The 13,993-nt window shown below is 27.5% G+C and overlaps 1 protein-coding gene across 2 annotated transcripts in view; it reads left to right on the forward strand.

The window, feature by feature from the left end:
* Positions 1–4,453: 4,453 nt before the first annotated feature.
* Positions 4,454–13,993, forward strand: part of LOC100207710 (trafficking protein particle complex subunit 10) — a 51,283-nt gene continuing 41,743 nt past the window's right edge. For both annotated transcript variants that reach the window (XM_065793096.1, XM_065793097.1), the window contains exons 1-2: positions 4,454–4,656; positions 5,937–6,018. In XM_065793096.1, the coding sequence (XP_065649168.1) occupies positions 4,632–4,656; positions 5,937–6,018 (107 nt within the window). In that variant the 5' untranslated portion in view covers positions 4,454–4,631. The remainder of the gene's footprint in view (positions 4,657–5,936; positions 6,019–13,993) is intronic.

The following is a 13,993-nucleotide window of genomic DNA, read 5'->3' on the forward strand; positions in this document are numbered from 1 at the left end:
ATATATATATATATATATATATATATATATATATATATATATATATATATATATATATATATATATATATATATATATATATATATATATATATATATATATATATATATATATATGAATAAAGAAAATATCTTTATATTATCATGTATGATATTGTATACTTAAAAGAGTGCTCAATAGATAAACTAGAACTATATAGTAAATATGTTACTGTTATCCGCAGTACCAGGAATTAGCTAAATGCTAATGTTTATAATATAATATAATATTGCAACTCTGAGTTTCATGTGTTACCTTAATCATCAGGCAAGTAGTAAAAGTTCAATTTTGCTACGATTTGTTTAGTGGACGTTACGGTTTACATTTGTATTTGAGATCGTGACAAAAGAAATACGTCCGAGAAATGGAGCGAATGTGACATAAACATAACGCAAAAGTTTAAAGATGTTGAATTTCAAATAGATGTAAAAAAAAATCTTAAATCAGTTAACTTCCTTGATGTCACTTTTAAATTAGCCCAAAACACCCATAAGAACTTTTAAAAAACCCAACGATAATCTTCAATACATCCACAAATCTTCTAATCACCTACCACAAATTATCAAACATTTAACTACTTCAATATCCAACAGACTTTCACAAAATTCCTCATCCAGAGTTATATTTAATCAGTATAAAAACGAAAATGAACAAGCACTAAAAAATAGCGGATACAATAAAATTAAATATTAAATATCTTTATTTTATTTAAAATTAAATATTAAATATCCCTTAAATATGAGATCAAACAAAAAACATCCCAAAAAATCGTAAACGCAATATCACATGGTTCAATCCCCCATTTAATAAAAACGTCTCCAAAAATGTTGCAAAAATGTTCTTGTATTTACTAGAAAAAAACTTCCCTTAGACACACAAACTTCAAAAAATCTTGAACAGAAACACTGTAAAGGTAAGCTACAGTTGCACTGAAAATATAGAAAAATTATAAAAAACCACAACAAAATTATCTTCCCAAGAATTAAAAATAATGATCCAAAATGCAGTTGTTGAAACAAAGCAGAATGCTTCCTGAATGGTAAGTGCGAATCCACAAATATTGTATATAAATGCATCATTGCAGCAAAAAACCAACCCAACAAAGTTTAAATCGGATTAACTGAAGGTGAGTTGCAAAACCAATATAAACTTTTGCAACCCCCTCATTATGAGGGGGTTGCAAATTTTATATTGTCATAATTTTTGAACGCTGATAGATAAAACTATGAAACTTAAAATTTATCGAATAATATAAGTCTAGTTGAAAATAATACAAAAAATATTTCATCAACTTGTTGCTCTCACGTTTAAGCCAGGGGGGAGACAAAATTTGGGGTTTTTTTGTTCCCAAGCTCTATTCATCGCAATTTTTTGCAAAGCATCCTTATTTGACACAATTATAAACATATAAATGTTTGGAGTTTGCTCCATGTCTGGAAGTTAGCTATCTCAAAGACCGAAAAATGCTTTTGGCGCCACTGCACATTACATTTTTAATTAATTTTAAAAAATTGTTTGCATTTCACAGTAAGATTTTTGGTGTGTCCCTTTAAAACAATCCAACCATTTTTTTTTTTGCAGACCAGATATTTTGCGGAAATATCTTGATTGTTTAATCTAATAACCGACTGACGGCAATTTCTTGAAAAGCACCTTAACGACTATGAGAATAAAAAGTAAAAATTATTCAACGGGTTAGTAGGGGATTTTAATAAGTATATGCAATTGGAACTGCATAATCCGAACCGATAGTTGCCGTGGCGCAGCGATTAGATTTCTGGCACAGATTCTGGCACAGATCAATTTATTTGTTGTAGTTATTAAGGTTTCTGGGAGCACCTTAATAACTACAACAAATAAATTACGAAAGGGTATTTACTTAAAGTTCAATACTTTTGCAAACCAGCTGTTATTGGAGCTAGCAGTGATTTGCACCGGAACCTTTTACACCAATCACAGTTCCATGTTATTGCTTTGACTTAACTACGTAAGGTATCCATTCAATAATACTCACGAAACATTAACATAGTATGGCCAACTATTTCATTGTGTTTTTGTGTTTTTTCTTCTGTAATCTTTTTGAGGTTTCTTTACACTTTTCCAATTTTTTGAAGTTTCTTTATACTTTTCCAATTTTTTGAAGCTTCTTTATACTTTCCCAATTTTTCAAATTCATATTAAACTATTTTGATTAGCTGATGCGTGGCATTGCCATATTCAGTTAATGAAGGCACACCACGACATTTTTTTTTACTTCTGAATTTGTTAATAATCCTTAAAACCCCCTGTTATTTTTATTCGGATTAACTTATTTTATTACTTCGTCCAGTTGTTCACGGACTATGTTGGGCGGCCACTCATTCTTTTTTGCAAGTCATGTTAGATCGTTGAATCCAGATTTTTGTTAGTTTTCCATTTTTAACTTTAACTTTACTTCAAATATCTGCTGGATTTTGGTTGGTTAGGCAGTGACGCCATATAATCCAACTTTATTTATTGATCTCTTTAACCCGGTTTGATACAAACTGTTTTCATTTACGATTGTTGTAATGGATCCAATGTAGCGCTACTGAACTATAGAGCCAATCCTTTACTTTAACAACTAGGTATCATTCAAGTGCCAATTTAAAGTTTTGGAGAGCATTAGTTGCCATGTACTAGAACACAATTCAAGTCTGGGAAAAGAAAACCTTGCTTGGAAATGCGTGATTTAGCAGTTAGAGGTCCTTCAGTGACTTGTTACACTTGACCTGTAAAAATGATACGGCTCTTTACGTGTTTTTCAGCTGCAGATCACTAAGGTAGAAAATTCTGCAAAAAGAAACCATAATCTCATCTTACAAGCTTTTGGACACTAAGTGTTCAGCGTGTATTGCCGTCATTAAACCAATTGCAAAGTAGTTACGGTGAATCATCGTTGCGTTCACTTGAAATGTACGAGATCTCAAACTTAATGTTGATATGCAATCAATCAAATCAAGCCATTTCCTTGATGAAGTTGTGCACTTGATCTTTTTAATTTTGACCGATAAAAATTTATTCTCACCAAGATTGCTAAGTTAATTAGCAATCTTGGTTGCATCCGCCCATCATAACTTGGTATTTTGATTGAAGCAGTAAGGTAGAAATAATACAGCTGCATATATAGGTTCATCATTATATAGTTTTGGTATTTTCTTTTGTTATGCCAAAAATTCCTCGCCAATACAAAGCCAAGAGGACCTGAAACGGCTTTTGATTCAACCAAAATAAGTTTTTATCACTGGAGAATATGGTTCTTGATCTTTCAATCAAATGTATGAGAATCTTGAAGAACAAATTTTCACTATGTCAAACCTATATTGAACTTTTTGAACGGAACAAGCAGTTTCAGAACGGAATAAGTAGCGTTGAAGATATTTATCAAAAAATGATTCATGGAGCACTCACATAGGAAACTCACATAGGAAACTCACATAGGAAACTCACATAGGAAACTCACATTGGAAACTCACATAGGAAACTCACATAGGAAACACACAAAGGAAACTCACATAGAAAACTCACATAGGAAACTCACATAGGAAACTCATATAGGAAACTCACATAGGAAACTCACATAGGAAACTCACATAGGAAACTCACATTGGAAACTCACATAGGAAAGCTAGCTTTCTTCTATGAGTGTTATTTTTCTATGTGAAGATTGTTTTTTCAAAAATCTAATGTAAAGATTGTTTCTTCAAAATTCTCATACATTTGGTTGAAAGATCAAGTGCTCGATTCTCGAGGGATAAAAACTTGTCAACTGACGCAGTTCAACGCTAATGATGTCAAAGAAATCTTTATAAAAGAAAATTTACGTCTTAATCGTATAAAATAAACTCCGCTTTTTACTCCAGGAAACTTTTTCAACCTTCCCAACGAACCAATATTCAAAGATGCTCTTCGTTGTTGATGTTGTGTTTGTGTTGTAAAAGTTGCTTTTTTTAAAATGCATGAAATATTGTCGTAAGTTGATTTTAACAGAAATAAAATATCATTATCAACATGTACATGTTAATGATCGTGTTTTATTTCTGTTAAATGATTTCAAAAGCATATTGTCGGGGATAATGCAAATTCGCGACGATATGCGAATATACATAGACCCTAGTTGTAATGAATATATATAGTCATTATAGCAGCCGGGACGCAGTGGTAGCGCACTTGCCTCAGAAACAAAGGATCCATGGTTCAAACCCCACCTCTGGTCAAGTTTTGCGACATCGGTTAGGAAAGAGGCGTGAACTTTCAATTAAATGCTCATCCGCGGTGCTATGTGATAAGACCGTAAGAACTTCTTAGGGCACCTCAATAAAATTAAAAAAAAAAAAAAAAAGACGGTTAGGTCAACTTTAACACCTTGAAAACCGCCACAAAAAAAGTACGTCTTACTGTTTTTGAAAGATAAATCACAACACTTGACGTTAGACGTCATTTTCTTTTTCCGTCACTTTAGTTTTTTTGGTATAAATGGTGTTTTAATTGGACATCAAATATAAAATTAAATATTAGGAAAGGTTTTCTCTTTAACAAAATGAAATCACCATTAGCTATTTTATAAATTGTTCATGGATTTTAAAGTTTTAATAACAAGTAAGAGTTTTTTATTTTAAACATTTTTTTTTAATACTAAAGTAATTTAATGCTAGTAATTCCAGTAATTTAAAACATATTCAAGCCATCTTGCTTATAATATTAAAAAAACTATATTAATATAGTAATATAGCTAATGTTGTTTACATGTTATCTAAAATAATAATAAATGTTTCAATTTTTTTTTCTGTATTTGTAGAGTATAATATTTTATTATTATTTATCAAATAATTGTAGACTATAATATTAATCAATTAATCAATATATTTCTGAAATAGTTGGCGGTTACATTTCAAAGTTGTTTACAAATAATATAATTGCTAACATTAAGTAAACACCTAAAAAGAATGATTAAAATAATAATGGTTATAATAATAAAAATAATATTTATAATAATAAACATAAGAATCACAATGTAAAAAAACAAAAAAATATTAACAATAATAATAATGATAATAATAAAAATGATAATGATAAAATTAATAAGTTACTTGTTTTTATCAACACAATAGCTGTATATACAAAGTTAGACTGTTACAAAACAAAATAATAGGAAAAATTATAATAAAATTAAAAATAGTAATACCAAAAATAGGAAAAAAAAAATACAGGACAATACAAGCGTTTCACATAAAAAACATGACAATATCAGCAATATATGACAATACCTAATTAACAATGCACAAGAATATCTAAAAACAAACAAAAAACAACAAACAATGCAAACAGCACATAATAAAATAAACAACCTACAAAAATACAGGACTATTCAAACACAAAAGTACATTACAATATAAAAAATATACAAAAATAATTTAAAGAATTAATTAAAAAAAATTTTTTTTTTACTTTTTTTTTTTCATTGTAAAGTTCAATATTAAAACTTTATTTTATATTTGATAAAATTTTATTATTTTAATATTCTAGTTTTTTTCTATATTAAGAAATAAGTTATATTTCAATCAAAAAAGTAATCAATTAGCGAGAAAAAAAAAATAGACTTTTTTTATTTATCTAAAATTTTGCTAATTTAGTTAATATATCTTTACTGAATTTTTAATAATGCAAGAACTTATACATTTTATAGATGCTGCTGTTATCTCTAAAGTGTTTAGATATCTCTGATTTTTTTAATTTCTATTCTAAGGCTTTTATATGTGATACAATAAAAGTACAAAAAAAAATCTTGTTTCAATTAAATTTCCAGAGCTTTTTACTAATATTCTTTAAGTAAAAAGTAATACAAATTCTTAATCAATTTTTTATTTTGTTAAATAAAGATTCCGGAGAAGAAAGTTTGTTTACCACTCTTTCAACTGAATTAGAGAGGCGACTCCCTAAAGCTGCTGTTGAGTGGAAAAGGTAATATTTATTCTACATAATATTTACTTTACTGAATTTTAAGTAAAAAAATGTTACTAAATAAGGTTATAATATTAATTTTATTAAAATAAAATAATATAACATAAAATATTATATTTAAATACCAAAGTACCTTTTTTAAATTATTTTCACTTTATAATTTTTTTATTCTATTGTCTAATTATTTCTTAGGTTTGTTAAACGTTTTTTACAGTATAGAAAATGCATATATATATATATATATATATATATATATATATATATATATATATATATATATATATATATATATATATATATGTATATATATATATATATATATATATATATATATATATATATATATACATACATATATATATATATATATATATATATATATATATATATATATATATATATATATATATATATATATATATATATATATATATGTATACATTATTTTTGATTTAAATTTCTATTTTATATTAATTTTATTAAATGTTTACTCTTCTCTAAATCAAGTGTTTATTGTAGGTTACTTAGACAAGTTACTTGTATAATGACTAGTTTTTTGCTAAAAATAAATAATAATGTAATTGAAATTCAATCTGGTGACATAGATAACCAGGCATTAGATTTATCCACAATATCCACATTCATAAAAGTGGTTGACTGGAAAAAAATTTTAATGGCCTCTCAATAAACAATTGTTACCATCTTTTTTGTCACAAGAGAATAGATGCTTAGAAGCATTATATACCAACTACGAATTGATAAGTATTGATGTTCATTCATGTCTATTCAATATCTGTGCACCAGTATTTTATACCTTAATTTTGAAAAAGTTTTTAACAGCACACCACAAGATTTGGTTTTAGGACTGTTGTTCAACGCATTTAGAAGCCATTTTGTTTTTAATGTTTTTATTACTTATCAACAACCTCAAGGTTTTTACAAAAAAATTGTTCGGTATATATAGCATTTAAAAGTACAACTTGTGACTCTTGTCAACAATTAATGATCGTTAAAAAAAAAAGTTGTAAAAATAAAAATATGCAACAAGTGACTTTTTTCAATAATTAGCAAAGCTAATTAATGACAAATTACTGACACATTAAAATCACAACAAGGACCATTATGTCTTGTTCAGTACATCAGCAATCTTTCAGATAAACTTAAACATCAGATTAGGGTTATTCCATATGAAATCACCTAGTTTTTCAATAGTGCCCCAGGGTACTACCTCAAATTTGCTTCAAATTTTGACCACCCATAGCTTTTATGAAAAAAACACAATCCTGAAAATTTCAGCTTGATTGACCAAACCGTTCAAAAGTTATAATTGAATTAATATTGACCAAAATCGGAAAAATTTGAGCATCTGGAGCTTACAGTAGATTTTTTTGATTTTTACCAGATCATAACTTTTTAAATAAAATAGATGATCACCTGAAATTTTTACGGTAATAGTTTTTCACCCAAATTATCTATTTTTGCAGGTATTTTTGACTGATTTTGAATATTGTCTGAGTTCTTGTACCTCAAAGTTGTTAAATAAGGCAATATTAGAAAAAATTTTGGAAACTTTAATGTGCTACAGTCCAATACCAACAGACAAGCTGTGCCAATTTTTTGTTACTTTTGTGTACTTAGAGTAACCACTTGTGGAAAAACTTAAAGTTGTGTGTTAAAAGTTATTTTAGCACTTGCAGCAACCTGTTAAAATATCACTTTTTTAAAAAAATACAATAAATTACATTAACTTTGTAGGCATAGGAAGTAGCATAGACAGTTAAAATAAATTATGAAACTTTTTACTGGCAAAGTTCTATATATAGACAATCAAAAAAAAAAAAAAAGAACTATACTCTATCTTTTGACATGATTTTAGCATTTTGAGTGCAACACTTTTTAAGTTTAAAAAGATACCTATTAGTGCAAGTTATATTATACTTCAAAAAAATAAAAAATGCTGAAAGAAGAAGTGTATATACACATGAAACACAAGTACACTAGTTTCTTTATGTCTGATTTAATTAATTCATAATACTTTCATAATCATTATTAGCAAGTTTGTAGTCACAAGCACTTTTACCCTTAATGGATGAAGCACTTATTTGACATATAACTTTGTCAAATGGAACCCAACATTGACTTGATCGTGCATAATTAGTCCATTTTAAATTCAACTTGTTTCTATGTATGAATTTTACATTAACATCTTGGTTTTCATTACAAATCTCAAGTACAAGCCCTATGTACCATTCATCATCGTAAAAGCATGCAGATATTCAGCATCGCTAGATATTCTCCGTAAAAACAATTTCTCTCCACATGGTAAAAACTGCGATAGCTTCTTAAGCCTGGAACTGTGTTCATCTATTCATATCATTTCTTTAGGTTAAAATAAGTTTCATGATTATTGATATTATCACTTGAAATGTAAAATAATTTAACACCTTTAATGTTTTTTTCAGCCCATGTTAACAGTTCATTTTGTGTGGGAATCTGGTTTGCATTTGTTGCTCGTAGACTCGCTTTTGCTGCTTCTCTTTTTATAGTTCATCCTATTCCATCACATAGACTTTTGCTATGGGATGTAGCAAAGAGGTGGTGCTCAGCATTTATATTGTGATCTTCAAGATGGTACATGTGTTGATTTAATGTTCTTTTTGCCTCTGATAAGTAGGAGGATTGTGCTTCTTTGATAAAGTGGTGGTTACAAAGATCATACAAATTTTCACTTAGAGTTTCAATAAACTCAATAATGCTTGTTTGGACACCCATTATTTGTATGTAATATGATCATCAAAATCAAAATCATTATTTTCAAACAAATTTTCCAAGTAAGTCTTTAAATTTACTTTACCAGGGGAATTGGAACATAGATGCAGCTTGACTATTTATATTACAAACATATACTTTCATCAAATCTTTGTAATATATTAAATGGCTCTTTGGTAAAGCAGCCCACATCAACTTAGTTTTTTTATGATAATAACATACGCAAACTGAGCTACTTCCACTACTGTCAACTGAAATGCACCACTTTGGCCTTAGTTCACAGAACTTGCTGAATCCAACTTTGTGTTTAGGGTATAACTTCTTAAACTCAAGATAAAGTTCCTTTGATTGAACTAATATTAATCGTTTTTGTTTATGAACTTTTACATTACTTATACGCACAGAAACAAAGTCTTTTTCTGGACATTGTCTTGTGAACTCTTTGGGTTCATAAATTTCAATGACTTTTTGTTTAGCAATATCTTCCTAAGGCTGTCCTTTTTTAGCCTCAGGTTTAGCAAGTATTCCTTTTTCATTTTTTCAACTTTTGAGCTTTTTTGAAGATGTTCTGAAAATGTTTTGCAAGTTTTTTCAATTAACCAACTATCAAAAGTTTGTGTTAGTAGTTGAACTTTTTCTTTCTTCAAACTTATTTTCATTTTGTTTTTTATTGCATCTAACAGTTTGTGTAAATCATTACAGTTTATACATTTTTGCTCTTTTTCTGACTTTATCTCTTGGGTCTATATCCAATGCTGACACTACTAGGTTTGTCATACTTGTTGCAAGTTTTTTAGCTTTTTGCTTTCCATATCCTAATTTTTCGTGTCTTCTTACATTTTTGAGTAGAGATATTTCCAATAAAGACACACTCTTGTTAAGAATTGTCTTATCAAGGTCTGAACAACTCAAATCTTCTTCAGCAGCTTCATCTTGACTACTTTCTGTAATTTTTTTAAGTTTGAATTCATTCATACAGTTAGTAAAAACTTTTTGACCAGGTTTGATCTTAAGTTGATTTGCTATTGATAATGTTAACTTTACACAATCCCTTAATAATTTTTTTATTGTAGACTTTAAATTGATCACAACAGTATTTTTGAAGTGCTTCATATCTAGAAACATAGGCTTTTTCATGGTGAAAACATATCTCCTCATTTGGTTTAAAAGTGTATCCTATCCTTTGCATTAAAACTTCAATATCAGTATCTTTTAGTCTTATTCTACCTACCATTCTACAATATGACATTTTATCACAATCTTCATTTAAAACTCTTCCCACACAATATTTCTCTGACATTTTTTACCAATCTAAAAATATTAAAGTTAAATATTTAACATTATCTAAAAATAAACTTTTTTATATTTTTCCGGTAATAAAATCATAAAAATTAAATCTCAAGTATAAATGTGATTAAAACTGTCTAAAATGCAACCAGTAAACTATTTCTTCATATAACTATTTTTGCGTACACAAAACTTTTACTTTTTGGTTCTTGCAATATTATCAACTAAAATAATAAAATCCAGAAAATACTGTGCAGATTTAGATTTTAATACAAACTCTTGAAGCAATTGTGAAGCAATTGAAACCATGTGAAAATCATATCATTATAATTATATTATATGCATAAAATTTAACAAATACATATTATAAAATCACATCAAATAAATTAGGTAAAGACACTGAAAATTTTATTTTATGAAAAACTGATTATATTTATTTAGGGAAAAAAATAAAATATACACCTAAGTCATAGGGCTACAATCATGTCATAAGATAGAGTAAAGGTCTTTAATTTTTTTTTTGGTGATTGTCTATATATAGAACTTTGCCAGTAAAAAGTTTCATAATTTATTTTAACTGTCTACGCTACTTTCTATGCCTACAAAGTGAATGTAATTTATCATATTTTTTTTAAAAAGTGATATTTTAACAGGCTGCTGCAAGTGCTAAAATAACTTTTAACACACAACTTTAATTTTTTCCATAAGTGGTTACTCTAAGTACACAAAAGTAACAAAAAATTGGCACAGCTTGTCTGTTGGTATTGGACTGTAGCACATTAAAGTTTCCAAAATTTTTTCTAATATTGTGTTATTTAGCAACTTTGAGGTACAAGAGCTCAAAAACTGTTTAAAATCCTTAAAAAATACTTACAAAAATAGAAAATTTGGGTGAAAAACTATTACCGTAAAAATTTCAGGTGATCATCTATTTTATTTAAAAAGTAATGATTTGGTAAAAATCAAAAAAATTTACTGTAAGCTCCAGATGCTCAAATTTTTCCGATTTTGGTCAATATTATTTCAATTATAACTTTTGAACGGTTTGGTCAATCAAGCTGAAATTTTCAGGATTGTGTTTTTTTCATAAAAGCTGTGGGTGGTCAAAATTTGAAGCAAATTTGAGGTAGTACCCTGGGGACCATTAGGTGATTTGATAAGGAATGACCCATTAAGGTCTACACTTATAATAGCTTTATTATTGGAATTAAAAAATCAGACCAGGGCTTAGACCTCTTGCAAGTAGACATAGACAGAGCAGTTAAATGGTCACATTGTTGGCTGATAAGTTTAAATATTGAGAAATGCAAAGTGATACATACTAGACAATCTATCTACATGAGAATGTTCATGCTAGGACCAGAAGGGCAACAGCTTTATCAGTGCAAAATGAAAAGATTTAGATTCATTTAATACAATGTTTTAGCTTTTGCAATTATGATATGACCCAAGCCAAAATAATTTTTAATGTTCAATACTATTTAAAAAATACAAAATAAGAACATGGCACAAACAGAGTGTCATCTTGCACCTAAAATATAACTATTGACAATTACAAGAAATAATGCGATGTTATTTATAGATCAAAAATATAGTTATACCAATCCTAGTACAAAAATAGTCCAACCAGCACAGTGTATATAAGATCAGATTTGGGATGGATGGAAAAATTGCAGTTTTTTGAGTAATTGGAACAGCTATTTATCCCAGCAGTTAAATTGAGTGAATTTTCTTTTATTAGATGATCACAGTACTCATATGTCATTGAAAGTTTTAATTAAGAATTAATAGACTCAGACTGAAACAACTGAGAAGTTTGAGCAATGGATGAAAAGCGAAAATAAAAAAAGGACTACAAAATTTAACATACTACGCAAACAATGGAGACATACCAAGTAAGAAGCAAAAACTACTTCAATGTAGAAAATGCAAAGCATTTCCTTATTTTAATGATTCAATGAAAAAGCAGTTTGTGTCAGTTGTGGTTTTGCAATCAGTTATGTACTCCAAAACAATATCAACAATGAGATTTTGTGCACTAAAAAGTGTGGACATGGTGGTTTCAATATTGAGTAATATTATTAGTTTTATATGTGAATTGGTTTTCTTTTCTTTTTTTATCGTTTTCTCATTGATTATAATGGTGAGTGATTTGAGTTAATAAATATGAATTCAGTCCCTTGAAAAAATATAGCTTCTTGTAAAATTAAATTTAAGAAATAAATATAAAACTTTTCTTTTTTTACATATTACTGATAACAAAATTCTTTGTCTATTAAAAAAATCCCATTTAAAAATATGTTTCCCATCAAAGATAAGATAAACGTTGTAGGTGTTGACCAAAATTAGGCCTATTAAATCTTACCATGTTTTGTTTAGTCTTAAATGATTGTTTTTTCATCACTACTATGAAGATTTGTTCCAGAAAGTTGACTTCCTCATTCAGTGGTATATTCATCAGCACTCATGTTGTATTTTACTCCAATTTTTTAGTAGATTGCCCTGAAAAAAGAAACACTAAGTAAAGCTTTTAAGTCTATTTTTTTAAGTCTGAAAACTATGAAAAAAATTAAAAAATACTGAAAAAGAAAACAATTCCTCACAAAAAAGAAAATATATGAGCTTTAAAATAAAACTCAAAAACCCAAACTCGAGGCGAAATTTTCTTTTTGATACTTTTTTAATTGTGGTTGAAATAAATTACTTTAAAACTTTTGAAACGTTTTATTGAAGTTTTATTAAAGTTAAATCAGGTTTTATTAAAGTTAAAACGCTTTTACATCAAATGATTGTTTAATAAATGAACAAATTTTATTTAAATTATTGTTTATTTAAAAAGTGAAATTAAATTACTAAAATGAAAAATAAATTAATATTTTTAAATAGTATAAATATTTTTTTTGAAAAAGTTGCAAAAAATAAAAAATAAAAAATTTATAAAATAGTAATTTTTGATCATTTCATTGCATTTAAATTGTTAAAACATTAAAACAGCTGTGATCAAATCATAAAGAAAAAAAATTGCTAAACCCTCAGTCGATGTAGCAACACTCTGTTACAAGTCAGGCTATTTGATAGTCAATGCGTGTACTGAAACCCCTGCAACTTTCTATTTTTTTATGACTTCATCCATGTGCGTCTCCATCCAGAAATTTTTTGGCCGTACTCGTCTAAAAATCCTTTCTACATTAGGACCTTTTTTTTATCATTTATAACACAAGTTTAAAAGATTTATACATAATACTTTGCCCTAGTATTTTAGGATTTTCCAAATAAAAATATAAATAATTAACCAAAATAACGTTAAATTTATTACAACATGGCGGCATTAACGCCAACATTGATTCGCCACTAATTTTTATTTATATGCTTTATTTGCTAACTAATATAAAGAATAAAATTAATTTCCTTATTGCTTCTCCCATGCGTACCCTTTGCAGTTACTCGCGAGAGAAGCAATAACTATAACATTTCATAAGCAAGCGATAACTATAACATTTAATAAACAATATTTGTATTTTTCTTTTTTTTAGACTAAAAAGATTTATTAGATAGCGTATTTATTGCATAACAAAGTCGATTCATTCAAAATTTTATTTAATTCATTCAAAAGTAAATAACTTTTTTTTGTTGTTCTTCTCTTACTTTTGGAATCAAGTTTTTTGGCGTGGTTATTACGTTATGTTTTAAATAACTTTTTGATTATTTAGAATATTTTAAATGCAATTTTGTTTTTATTTGAAATGAAAAAGTTTAAAGCTTATAGAGTTTAATTCCATTGTAAATTATAGTCATCAAAACGTAAGCAGAGGAGAAACTCATAAGAGTATTTTAAACAAGTTAATGTTTTTATTTAAAAATATAAAATGCTAGGTGATTCATATTTTAATCCAATCAAAACGTCTGTTTTACATTTTAA

The sequence above is a fragment of the Hydra vulgaris genome, chromosome 03 (assembly GCF_038396675.1).
Source record: "Hydra vulgaris chromosome 03, alternate assembly HydraT2T_AEP".
NCBI lineage: Eukaryota > Metazoa > Cnidaria > Hydrozoa > Anthoathecata > Hydridae > Hydra > Hydra vulgaris.